Below are 13,694 nucleotides of genomic sequence, written 5' to 3'. Positions count from 1 at the left end.
ATTACCTGAGGTAGACACTCTTGGTGTACCCCCTTGTGGGCTTTGTGCACAGTCTTGCTGTAATTAAGCCTTGATTGTTGTAGTTATCACTGTGAGGGATTGACCTCCAGGCCAATTGGCTATGAGAATCAGCTGTGTCTGCAGTGGGAGAACTTCTGTGCTGGAGACACCCCTCTGGGGCAAGACTTGCTTCAATGGGCCTTTGGTGCTCACTGAGTCTTACCCCTGAGTGTGTCTTTTATGGTTCCACAGAGCTGCAAACTGGATGGTCCCACTCTGACCTCTGGGCTTCCTGGCTCCTGGATCTCTAGGGAGGTGTTAATCTAGCCTTTTCCTGAGGCTATCCAGCAAAAGTCTCCCTGCAGGGCTTGGGCGGGGCGGGTTCCACGGGATCAACAGGATGGGGTTAGCAATTATGGCTGCTCTCAGTCTTGCCCTCAGAGGCTCTGCTTCTCTGTGTCCCAGTAATTGCTGCAAGCCCCATGGAGAGAAAGCTGCCCTAGGGTTCTGAACGATGCCAGACAGTCCCGCTTCTCCCGTATGAGTCTGGGTCCCTAGAGACTCACCCGGGAGTCTGAGACTCCCTCCTGATTGAAAACAACAACCACGCCCTCAGCCGCCAGCCCGCTCCGCATGCACTCCGCACCTTAGTATTTTACTTCCGGACTGCGCCTCCTCTGAGTCTCTGTATGTTTTACTCTTTCCTCCTAGTTGTAGAACTTCCACTCAGCCAGCCTTCCTGTGGTTCTGGATGATGTCCGTTCCGTCTTTTAGTTGTATTTTTGAAGTGGTTGTTCGAGGCAGCAAATTCCGGTGTTTACCTATGCCGCCATCTTGGTTTCTCTCTCTCCCTCGTGTCTTAACCCAGCCTGAGTGGTTCTCCCTTCCCACCACATTGCCTAAGCCAGCTATGGTTTGCATTCTGATCACTGAGGATCTGGGTGCTGTAATGTCATTTAACTACCAAGGAAACCAGTCACTGGGTCTCCGGCATCTGCTTCCAGCCAATTCTGAGAAAGCCATTGGGTCTTTGCAGATATTCAATCTAAAGTCCTGGAGCTACTGTCCCCTCTTGTCTGTGGCAGGCATGGTGAGATCCCCTGGAGCTCCTACTGGTGGGCTCCAACAGCGTACTCCTGCTAGCTTTACGACACTTGGGTACATGTGCACCTTGATAGACCCCTCCCCCCCGGCCCCCTGCCCCCAGCTGGGAGGAAGCCTAATTCTAGCCAGGCCAGCCCAGTTCTTTGGGGGCCTCATTTGTAAGCTGGCTAGAATGATGGCAGCTCCTTGGTCAGGGACAGAACAGTATATTTTTCTTACAGTTCTATGAAAACAGGTTTACCTTTCATTCCTGTTGCCTTTTCCCAGATGGGTCAGGCCAGGATATCACGCATCACACCTGCTGGCACAGCTGTGGGTCAGGGCTCAGTGTGGAGTGGGAGCCCTTTATTCCACTCAGGTCAGTTTATGTTTGGTTTTAAGCAGCAAAAGCAGCTCAGCCTCAGCCCCCACAGTCCTGTTCACGTCACCTCCCTCCCCCATCCTGCCCTGAGCATCTCTCAGCTCCATTTCCTTTGCTACCCACTACTGTGCTGGTGAGGGCCTGCGGCATCTTTTTGTTTTGTTTTTGTATCAACAGTTTTACTGAGATATAATTCACCCATTTGAATTGTATAATTCAGTGGTTTTTAGTATATGCACACAGTTCTACAACTACCACCACCACCACAATTATAGAACATTTTCATCACTCTAAAAAGAAACCTTATTCCATTAGCCATCACTTTGCATCCTGCTCCCCCAGCCCATGAGAACTACTAATCTGCTTTCTGTCTCTATGGATTTGCCTGTTCTAGACATTTTATATAAATGAGATTATACACCAGGTGGTCTTTTGTGTCTGGCCTCTTTTTGTGTGTTTTTTGTTATTGTTGTTAATCTCACCCAAAGATATTTTTTCCATTGATTTTAGAGAGAATGGAAGAGAGGGAAGAAAGGGGCACAGAGAGGGAGAAAAAGGGAGAGAGAGACATCGATGTGAGAGAGACACATCGATTGGTTGCCTCCCACATGTGCCACAACCCTACTGGGGCTGGGGAATCGAACCTGCAACCCAGGCATGTGCTCTTGACTGGAATTGAACCTGGGACCCTTCAGTCCGCAGGCTGATGCTCTGTCTACTGAGCCAAACTGGCTAGGGCATCTTTTCATTTTCTTGATGGCGTCCTTTGAAGTACAAAAGTTTTAAATTTTTGTGAAGCTCAGTTTTTTTATTCTTTTTTTTTTTTTGCTTTTGGTGTTACATCTAAGAACCCACTGCCAAGCCCAAGGTCATTAAGATTTATCCCATGTTTTCTTCTGAGAATTTTATAGTTTTAGCTCTTAGATTTAGGTCTTTGACTTATTTTGAGTTAATTTTTATATATGGTGTGAGGTAAGGGTCCAGCTTCACTCTTTTGTATGTAAAGATTCAGTTGTCCCAGTGCTCTTAGTTGAAAATGCTGTCCTTTCCCCCACTGAATGGTCTTGGCACGCATCAGAAATTCAATTAGCCATAGACGTGTGGGTTTATTTCTGGACTCTCAGTTCTATCCCATTGACCTCTATATATCTCTCTCCTTATGCCAGTACCACACTGTCTTGATGACTGAAGCTTTGTGGTAAGTTTTGAAATAAAAAAGTATGAGTCTGTCAACTTTGTTTTTCTTTTTCCAGATTTTGTTGGTTAGACTGGCTCCATGGTTGAGTGTTGACCTATGAACCAGAAGGTCATGGTTAATTCCTGTCAGGGCATATGCCCAGGTTGCGGGCTCAATCCCCAGTATGGGGCTGCCAGGCAACCAATCAGTGATTCTCTCTCATCATTGATGTTTCTATCTCTCCCTCTCCCTTCCTCTCTGAAATAAATAGAAATATATATGTCATAAAAAAAAGATCATTTGGTTAGTCTGGATCCCTTGAATTTCCTTATGAATTTTGGAATCTGTTTACAGTTTCTACACAGAAGCCAGTTGGGGTTCTGGTGGGGATTTTGTTGAGTCTGTGGGTTGTCTGCATTATTTCTGTTCTCTCTTTGCTCAGACACCTCCCCCACTGTGACCCCAGTGCCCTTCCTAAACGCGCTGATGAGTCTTTTTCTCTGCAATGCTCTTTAATGGCTCCTTATCCATTTCGGAACAAGGCCCAGATTCTTTGACATGCCTAGGCTGTTGGCCACCTGCTGTCCCAGGCTGCCACACTTCTTCTCCCCCTCCCCCATCACCTGTCCTTCCCTCAGATGTGGTAAACCTACACCCCGACTCTCCACCACCAACCCCCTTTCAGACATTCTGTGTTATCTCCCAAACGTGTCAGACTTGAGATGTGCTCTTTGAATTAAAGGTCAGGGGCAGGGAGACTGCGGAGTAGAGAACGCAGCTCTCCAAAATAACTCAGAGATGCATTTTGCCTGTTGAAAGAAGAGAGAGTCGAGATGTTCTTGTCCTCAAAGCAGGGAGAGGGAGACATGCACCGTCTTCTGGTTTTGTCCCGAAAAGGCACCAGCCACCTGCAGCTCTGGCCAGCCCTGGGGATCAGCCTTACCACTTGTCCTTCCTCACCCCCACTAGAGATCCTCAAATTCACCCCTTTCTTTGAGTCCACAGCTACCACCTTGCCTAGGCCACTGTCACCTCTCCCTGGATCCAGCCTGAACCCTCTGCCCACCGTCCTGGCTCCCTCTGTTGGCTCCTCAGGCTACATTCTCTTCTGCCATCCTATTTCAGATAAGACATTCCATTAGACTTGTCTGGTTGAAAATCAAAGATGAAAGCCTCCTGTCCTCCCTTTGGTCTCCAGGGATGCAGTGGATTTGCTCCCAGGAGGCCTTCCCTTGTGCATGTTTAAGGAGAGACAGCTATGCATATTCTCCCCTTCCTGTTTGCACGAATGCCACGGTGCAAAACAGGTTCTCTGTTGTGCACCTTGTTCATTTCACATTGTAACTGGGAACTTGAGATCCCTTGAGTGGGCTGTACCGTAAGTCATCAGCCAGCCCTGCCTGGTTGAATTTGCATTGTTGATGATTTTGCTGTTACAGATGTTTATGTTGTCACATGTTCCATATACTTCTAGGATGCTTTTCCTAGGAGTGCAGTTGTCAGGGCCAAGGATTCCTGGACTGGCCATCTCTGTAGATATGGCTGACTTGGAGGGGCTTTAGCAGTGGAGAGTCAGCAGGTCCCACACCCACATTTGAACAATCTCCAGGGGCTTCCCACTGCAGAAGCGAGGCAGCCTCTGCCGCCCTCATCCTGCTTCCCTTTGCTCCACTGGAATGGACATCCCCACACCCCTTGGAGCTCCCTGGCCCCTTCCACCAGGCCTCTGTATTGGATCTTTGAATTTACTTGAGACTGGTGAACACGGGGCATGTCTGAGATAACATGGTCACATTCCTGCCTCTTTTTCTGGTTGCCACCTGCTTGTTCTTCGGGTCCATCCTAAGTGGTACTTCCACTGGGGTCTTCTCCATCCATGTAGCATCAGTCCGGTCTCCCCATACCCCCTGTGACTCCACCAGCACCCATGCTGTCTCTTTGTGCCTTTCATCCCAGTTCATTTGTGTTTAGATGTCTCCTGTCTCCTGCCCACCCCCAGCCATAGGTCCCTGGAGAGCTCTTTTTGTCAGGGTCCCAGCCCCTCTCCTGGTGCCTGGCCTCTCTTAGGCCATCGGTAAATATTTGCTGAAGGGACTTAATGAGAAATTGAGCCAAGTCACCCAGCTGAGATGCACACATTTACAGTGGGTGTGTGGAGGGTGCCACCCCGAGCACAGATGTCCAGGGGCTCCAGCCCAGGCTGTGACCTGTTATATTAGCATGGCTCCTTTTCACCAGTCTCAAGTAAATTCACACAACCCTTCCCTAGGAATTACAAAATGACTTAGACCGGGAAACAAGCAATTTACAAGAGCTGGAAGCTCAGAAACAGGATGCCCAGGACCGCCTGGATGAAATGGACCAGCAGAAGGCCAAACTCCGAGACATGCTGAGTGACGTCAGGCAGAAGTGCCAGGATGAGACTCAGATGGTGAGTCCCGTTCCACTGGAGTCCAGCATGGGGAGGGAGCTTCCCAAGGGCTTCTCCAAGCTCACGATGACCTTGAAACACAATGTGAAGAACACTGCTGGTTTGATAGAGTAGTTGGACATATCATTTGGAAAAATGTTTACACATTTGGGATTTGACCTCAGTCTCACTTGCCAAGTTGAGGAGAGATCAGCCTTGATCCCCAGGAACAACCTACCCTGGCCCGCGCCTGACAGCATGGGAGTCCAGCACACCTCTCTCCTTCCTCTGCTATCTTAACTGCTTGTTACAACCAGGGAGGCCCTAGCCTCAGCAGATTATAAAACCTTCTTAGGCCTCGTATGGGGACATTCAACCACTAGGACAGATTGCCTGTGTTTGTTCGAGCTTGAGCTTGAGTTCCTCTTTATCCCAACATGACTTTCTGTTAGTCACATGGGTGAGCATGTCTGCCTTGTTTCTGTCTTTGTTTTGGGTGTAGAGGGCCCGTGAGGAAGTCAGGTGTCTGGCCTCCCTGGCTTAGCTTGTTCAAAAACCGTGAACTAAGAATTCTCCCTTTGGAGCCATATTTCATCTTATTTCAGATTTCCTCATTGAAGACCCAGATCCAGTCGCAGGAATCTGACCTGAAGTCCCAGGAGGACGACCTCAACCGGGCCAAATCGGAACTGAACCGGCTGCAGCAGGAAGAGACCCAGCTGGAGCAGAGCATTCAGGCTGGAAAGGTTCAACTGGAAACTATTATCAAGTCTCTGAAGTCCACACAAGATGAAATCAACCAGGTATCTCCCTGGGAGCAGGCCCTACCAAGGCCTAGGGTTTTCTGCCAAGCAGAGCAGCTGCCATGAGCTGTTTGACTGGCGGGGCCAAGTGTCTGCCCTGAGGCCTCTTGTTCCCTTTGCTCTCACTCACTTCACTAGTGTCCTGCCACCTGGAGGTTAATTGCTAAGAACCCCTGGTGTGTGTTCTAGCATCATGCTGACTTTGGTCTCACTCTTTTCCCTTCCCTGCTTGAGTGCATCTCATTTTCAGGAGTGGGCAGGGCAGAATGAAGGGCATTAAATTAATGGCTCACTGGGAGAGAGCCTTGGGTTCAGGAAATGATCTCATCAGCCTGGTTCTCCCAAAGCATGAGTGTGGGAGACATGTCCAGTGCCTCTCTGTTCCCATGCAATTTGAAGACTATTACATTGAGGAGGCCCCAACCTATAATGAGCATTGTTGAATGCAGTGCCCTGTTCAGGTCTTCAGGCTTCCTGGGCAGCCCCTCCCTGTCCTGCTCTGATGTGAAGGCCATGTGGCCTACAGCGCTGCTTACCAGCAGAGGGAGAGCGCTTTTCCTGCCCACTGTATGTGACAGCCATAGCACTCCCTGCTGGCCCTTGGGTCTCCCTCGTACAAAATGGGGATTATGTGTGCCCTCAGCAGTATTGAAATGGCTATTTGTGCTTCCTTCCTATCTTTCTTTTTTTTTTTTTGTAAATTCTCACCTAAGGACTTTTTTTCCATTGCTTCCTCGAAGAGAAAGGGAGGGAGGGAGGGAGGGAGAGAGAGAGAGAAACATCGATATGAGAGACACATGGATTGGTTGCCTCCTGCATGTGCCCTGACCAGGGTTGGGGAGTGAACACACAACCCAGGTACATGCCCTTGACCGGGAATTGAACCCAAGACCCTTTGGTGTGCAGGCTGACACTAATCATTGAGCAACACCAGCCAGGGGCTGTGCTTCCTTTCTTAACGAAATAGAGCTTTTGTTCTCTGACAGTTTACAGACAAAAATTTATCACAAACATGTACTGGGGGGGATTTAATAACTAAATTGTGTTTTTTTAACATCTGTAGTATTATATTAAATATTTTTAGAATTTGTAAAATCTTCATAGGAGCCAGGATATAAGAGTATGTTATTAATAATAATGATAATAACAGTAACTGCTGTTTATTAATGCCCACCCTGCGAGACTTTCTTACTTATGATTTCCAATGGTTCACTTTGGAGAAGAGGGAACGGAGAGGTTAGGTCACCAGCCTGAGGTCATGCCGTGTGTACGAGACATTTAAAGTAAATGCCTGGGTCTGTCTGGCCTCATAGGCTGTCTTCCTTTCCTGGGCCTCACACGTCTTCTCCAGGACAAGGAGGAACAAGTGGGTAATGAAAACCCTATAGAAGAGAGTATTACTTTGAACACATTGTGAATCTGGGTTTTGTCTAATTTCAGTTTGTTTAGAATTGACAAATGTTTTTGAACTCATGCCTCTCTCAGGAGCTGGGGATACAGAGAGGTCTTCTGGGGCCATGAGAAGGACCTTGTCTTGGTTTATGAGGGTTCTCACTTCTTGTAAATATGGTGACAGGGGTCACCTACTCCTTATAGGTGGGTAATTTAGTTACCCACACGAGTTGCTCAGGGTTGTATGAAAAACATGTCTCACTTGAGAATTTTTCCCTAAATGCCACTTGATGCAAGTGATGTCTTTGTTGTGCAGGCAAGAAGCAAACTTGCCCAGCTGCACGAAAGCCAGCAGGAAGCCCACAGGAGCCTGGAGCAGTACGACGAGATGCTCGATGGGGCCCATGGCGCCAGCCTGACCAACTTAGCTGACCTGAGCGAGGGTGTCTCCCTGACAGAGAGGGGCGGTTTTGGAACCATGGTAAAGGTGGAATAAATATATTCTGGTCTTGGGATCAGGTCCCACATTGGGATCCGAGAATGCCCCTCCCACTCGGTCCAGCACTTGCCAGCTTTGTTCTATCCAAGTGCAGGGCGTTTCTCATTTTCACTGCTGCTTTGAGAGTCCCCACCAGCCCCGCAGCCCAGCGTATGTGGCCGTGCTTCATCCAGGGCAAAGCAATGGGATAGGCCTGACCCCTTTGTAAAACCACTTTTTAAAAGACTTCCATCTCCATGGGCCAATCACCCAAATATGGAAGGCTTCCCAAACTTAACCAAACTTGGATCAGTCTCCTAAATTGTAAAACCCACATCCTGCTAATGGAGGGACTGAGGAAATGTGTTTGTCTGTTTCCACAAGGAGCACCTTGAAAATCAAATGTATTGATAAAGAGAAAGAAAATAGCCCCCTTGGGACATTGCTGCCTCACCTACGAATTGGCCTCTGTTCTGAAATTTTGGTTACATTTGAAACCTGGCACATGAGTCCAAACCTCATGAACCTGGGGGCCCTGATCAAGGCCCGAGGGGCTGTTGAGCTCTTAGGTTGCTGTGGTCTCTCAGGCTTCTGGCATCCAGCAGGTGCTACTTTTTCCTTAGATTGTCACGCCCCCCTGTTCCCACCAGTCTGCCTTTGTAGCCCTGAGCCCTGGTGTGTGCTGTTTCCAATTTAGTCTGGCTGAGGAGAGTGTCTCTGTGCTCTTGAGGGTGCCAGTGGGACGTGGTTGGTCTTGATGGGTTTGTTGTGCTTTGCTCCCAAAGCCTTTAGCAGATCACCTTGCACTTCATCTCTCTCCAGGGCTCCCCTTCCAAGCCCTCCTTCTGCTCCCAGCTTTGTTTGCTTCCTGGATTCCTTTCCTCCTTGTAATTGGACAGCCTTTCTCGCTCTCAAGACTCGGTTCTTTATGTTCATTCCTTGACATGTTTCTTTTCTCAGTAGCCAAGTACTCAGTCCCAAGAATTTATGAGGAAGCTGAGCTTCCTTCCCCACATTGCTTAGAATATGCTGGTGGTGTCCTCATCTGTCTCCTCTCTCTGGCCATCATTGCCTCCCTCAGCCATTCAGACTCCTCGCTCTTGTGGAATTGTAAATGGGCGACATATCCGCTCTTGGGCCCATCGTCAGCTTGAATGTAGACGATGAACGTTCATTCTTCATGAAGTGCGTGGGACAGAATTTCCTGCTTGGGGTCTGGCTCCCTCAGTGTGCATTTCAGCTTCACAACCCTGCTCTTACTTCCCCCCTCCTTGTCACCAGTCCCCTCCCATGGCTTTCGGCTTGTCTGATTCTGTGCTAGTTCAGGGAACACCTTGCTCTTAAACTGTTTGGCAGGGTTTGATAAAATTGGTTTCCTTGGATAAAAGTTGGCAGTGAAGTGGCAGTTTGCAAGTGGCCAGTGATTCCTCCTTCCCCATTGCCCACAGATTTTTTTTTTTAACCTTTCTTTATTTTTGTTCTTCTAAGTGGAGCAGCGTTTACATGAGAGTCAGTTCATCTTGGAATGTTGATGTCAGTTATGTTACATAGAAACTTGCAATTGATACCTGAAAGAAAAACTATCTTGTACAAATACAGTTTTTAAAGCATTTTTTTGGTTTGTTTCCATTTCTTAATAAACACTTTGAAGAGGGCTTTTTATTAATCCTGAACATTTCAAGTCTGCTCCAAAGGAGAGGGAGCTCTTAGTTCTCTTCAGAGGGGTGAAAGTGAGGGGTTTAGTCCTAAGATTACTATAACCACAGAGCTGCATCTAGAACTTTCTAAAAGCCTAGGCACTACTACTAAAATTACTAAGTTTAGTGTTAAGCTCACACTGGATTCTTAAAGTCATGGTTATGTCTTTTCTCTCATTGGATGATGAGTATGTTGACCTCTTGCCCTTGATGTCAATATCCAACCAATCTGTCTAGTAGAGAGTAGGTTATAAGTCAACCCTAATTTAAACCTTGCTGAGAACTCATCCTGAAAGACTGGGTTGTCTGTCACATCCAGCCCCAGTGACACACAGGAGCCAGTGTTACTGACACTCCACAGCTGATTATTAAATAGGAATTTTGTTAGCTGGTTGTTCAACTTTGATAACTTGAAATCGGCCACAATGTCTTTACACCACAGGAATTGGCAGAATCTGCCCATCAGGACTTTTTTCCAGAAAGCTGGTTCACCAGTACACCACTGCCCAGTCCCATTTAAAGGGAAGGAATGTCACAGAAACCCCTTTGATGTCCTTTCACAGGTGTCATTTCTATTTCCTATGAAGTACAAAACTTGAGACCGGTCACTGAACTTATTTATGTTTGAAGGTATTTTAACCTTTGCCAAGGGACGTATCATTCATACCATGCTGGTCTGCTGCACTTGTATTTCCCAAGTTGGCAGATGGCTCATTTCTCGTGGATGGAAAAGATTATGGTATCTCTGTACCAGGGGAAATCTAGTTTTCTGCTCTGAATCTGTGAAATGGAACCCAAACCCCCGGTGGTTACCCTAACCACATGAGTCTTGCTAAGGTTTTCTGAGGCTTTTCCTTTGAAGGGGAGGGAGCAATGGCTGCCTCAGGGAGATAATTGCCCCTGAGAGAGAGTGGAGACCTGACTTTGAGTTTAGGGTACTCATGGTTGGAGCTTCCAGAATCAGTCTTTTCTCTGACATTGTCCACTGGTATTTGGCAGTCTTTCAAATGATGATGGAAAACATTTTTAAAAAGCAAATCAAAACAAATCCAATCACCTTGTAAATTGGTGCCAGTTGAAAATGAAAGAAACGTTATTCTTAACTCCTGGCTTCATCTGTGTTGTGATCCCTCCTGATCCTTCTGGAGTAGGTACCTTGCCCATGGTACAGTTCGAGAGGCTTATTTCCCTCTGGCCCCCTGGCCTCCTTAGATTAGGACTCCATCCTATTTTCTGTGTCTGAGAGCCCCACTGGGTGCTCCTTGGGTACCCATCTTGTGGTCATTAGCACCACAATGTCCCTACAGAACTGCGCTCTGCCATGCCACCAGTCGCGCGGTGCTTGCAGACCTCTGTACTTACTTGCCTAAGAACCTGCTGTGGTTTCCCCACCTTGGGAAGGTTTCCCCACCCTGGCTGGAGGCTCCAGATGATCTCTCAGGTAAGAACAATTGCTTCATATTCATCAGAGGCCAGGGGTGTTGGTTCGTTTTTTTCCAAAGCCCAAGGCTTCCTGTTAGCCCCGTGCCTCTGAGACCCATCCTCCCCAGGTGGACCGGCTCATGTGGTAGGAAGCCTTGTCAGGAATCTTCCTTTGGCACCTTTGATGTCATTTCCCAGTAACCACTGTTTGTATTTTGACCAAAGCTCCAGCTCTTTTATTTGGTTTTGGTCAATTGGAAGAATGGATTCATGTGCCAGCCCCACAGATGCTGGCACATTCACCAGAGTCAGGGAGGATGTTGTGCTTTTAAATATCACAGTGAAACTTGCATGTTTTCACTGAGGATGTGTCTTTATTAACCAAAACACTCAGTATTTTTAAGCCAAATGCATTGTTCCCTTGCATACTGCAAACTCCACCTCCCCTCTTTATAGGCTGTTCCCACTATAAAAATGTACTCTTCAAAAGCAAATCTTTTTTTTCCTTTTGATTTCAATATGCGTGTTTGTTTCTAGAAATAAGCACTTAAAAAAAATGCAAAGTAGTGTATATGCTCTAGTAGTTCTAACTGCATTAGCGCTCACTTCCTCCCAGGATGCAAATAGCCAGCATGTATGTTTCTTGGTGTGGAAACAGCATGTTTTAAAGTGCCCACAAGCTCTGAAATAAAGATGACTGAGGGAGGTCACACCTTTGAAGAGTCCTGCACTGCAGTTGGTGGCTTGTTATATTTTTTAAGATTTCAAAAAATGTGACTTTTTTCTGTCTCAATGATTTTTTAAAAATTTTTCAAATTGTGGTAAAATACACATAGCAAAAATTACCATCTTAACCATTTTCAAGTGGGCAGTTCAGTGCCATTAAGTACATTCACATTGTTGTGTAGCCATCACTACCATCCATCTCCAGAACTTCTTCATTTTCCCTAACTGAATCTCTTTCCCATTAAACACTAACTTCCCATTCCCCCACCCTTAGCCCCTGGCACCCACCATTCTACTTTCTGTCTCCATGAATCTGACTACTATAAGGTCCACCTATAAGTGGAATCATATATGTCCTTTCGTGACTGGCTTATTTCACTCAGCATATATACTCAAGGTTCATCCATGTTGTGGCATGTGTCAGAATTTCCTTCCTTTTTAAAGCTGAATAATGTTCTGTTGCATGAATATATACCACATTTTGTTTATTCACTCATCCATCCATGGATGTTTGGGCTGCTTCCATTCAGTGATTTTTAAATAAACCTATTTTAGAAGAGTGTTAGGCTTACAGAACAATTGCCAAGGTGGTACAGAGAGTTCCCAAACACGCCACACCCACGTTCCCCTATTAAAATCTTTATATGGCACATTTGTCACAACTAATGAACCACTGTTGACACAATATTATTAACTAAAGTCCATCTTCAATGATTTTTTAAAAAAGTTATTCTCTTCAGGGTCATAGCACTTAAAGGAAAAATTATGAGTTAGGTATGGAATTCTATACTTTGATTTAAATCTGAAATAATAAAGTTCCTGTCCTGTCTCTTCACAAAATTTTAGGATGATCCTTTCAAAAATAAAGCCTTGTTATTTAGCAACAATGCCCAAGAATTGCATCCGGATCCTTTCCAGGCAGAAGACCCCTTCAAATCTGACCCGTTTAAAGGAGCCGATCCCTTCAAAGGTATTTCATTTGGCTCCCACTCTCTCACTGAAAGGCTGTTTAGTTTGTGCCATTGAGGGTTGTTCAGTGACCATAATAGGTGGGAGATATCACCCCCTGAAATGGAGGAGGAAAGGAATTCTCTGAGCCTCATGGGCCTTTTGAGTTTTCACCTTACCCAGTTAACTGAGGAGCTGAGGCCTTGGGGTGTGGTGGGAAGAGCTCATGGTTTGCTCGGCCCCTAGACACTTCGCACTTCAGTTTCCATCCACCAGTGGGTGGCACATACTTCCTCACTGCAATGGAAGGATTGGTAAGATAACCAGATACAGTAACGATTATGAAACTACCTAGCGAATGACAGATCCCCACATAAATCTAAGGACTCAACTGGTGGGTTTACCAGAGCTACACGTGAGTCAAAAATAACTAAGAATTTCTAGAAACAAGATTTCCTATGTTTCTCCATTTTTATTTATTTTTTTCATAACAAAACAGTATTTCCAGGAAATACTGTACATTTCTGTACATTTCTGAGAAAGATACCGAGGCAGGGAGTGGCAGTGGGAGCCTTTCCAGTTGTAGATTTGGAGTGAAGCACCTTGGGCAGCTCCTGAGGCTCAGATGTACTGAGCTCAGCATGGCTCCAGGGTGGGCTACGTGATTGAGGACTGGGGCAGCCCGGGCCCCTGTTCTAATAGCCAAGGGATGTGAGGGGGAAAGGGGATGCAGGAGTGGCATGTGGCATAGAAGAAGAGTGAGTCCTGGCTTGTACATTTCCTCGGGCTCTGGCCTGGGTTGAGCAGCCAGAATACCTTCATTTCTCTTATGTCCCAGCCACGAAAAACTGCCTCAGCCAGTGGCCTTCCCTGCTCTCCACTTTGATAATGCCAGGGTCATTTCTCCTGTGAAGCTAAACGTTTCTCTCTCCTCTAATCTAGGTGACCCGTTCCAGAATGATCCCTTTGCAGAACAGCAGATAGCTTCCACAGGTAAAAGCCTTTGTTAAAAGACAAGTTTCATGTACTCGTCCTCGGAATAGTCTGGTTCCTAGTGCAAGCTGAAGGCAATGTAAAACACTGTCCAGTCTCCTCCACCAGGTCCCCCACCACAGGGCCGCAGGGAGGTTCATTTCTGAAGGAAACGGGCAGTAACGTCCCTCCCTTTCACAGTCC

At 46.7% G+C, this 13,694-nt stretch overlaps 1 protein-coding gene across 2 annotated transcripts in view; it reads left to right on the top strand.

The window, feature by feature from the left end:
* EPS15L1 (epidermal growth factor receptor pathway substrate 15 like 1) overlaps positions 1 to 13,694 on the top strand; it is a 102,187-nt gene that overhangs the window by 53,881 nt on the left and 34,612 nt on the right. For both annotated transcript variants that reach the window (XM_036302467.1, XM_036302468.1), the window contains exons 14-18: positions 4,912 to 5,073; positions 5,658 to 5,855; positions 7,564 to 7,734; positions 12,417 to 12,540; positions 13,461 to 13,511. In XM_036302467.1, the coding sequence (XP_036158360.1) occupies positions 4,912 to 5,073; positions 5,658 to 5,855; positions 7,564 to 7,734; positions 12,417 to 12,540; positions 13,461 to 13,511 (706 nt within the window). The remainder of the gene's footprint in view (positions 1 to 4,911; positions 5,074 to 5,657; positions 5,856 to 7,563; positions 7,735 to 12,416; positions 12,541 to 13,460; positions 13,512 to 13,694) is intronic.

This window comes from Myotis myotis, unplaced genomic scaffold (assembly GCF_014108235.1).
Source record: "Myotis myotis isolate mMyoMyo1 unplaced genomic scaffold, mMyoMyo1.p scaffold_m19_p_32, whole genome shotgun sequence".
Taxonomy (NCBI): Eukaryota; Metazoa; Chordata; class Mammalia; order Chiroptera; family Vespertilionidae; genus Myotis; species Myotis myotis.
The sequence above is the reverse complement of the archived record's forward strand: the minus strand, read 5'-3'. Positions and strand labels throughout refer to the sequence as shown.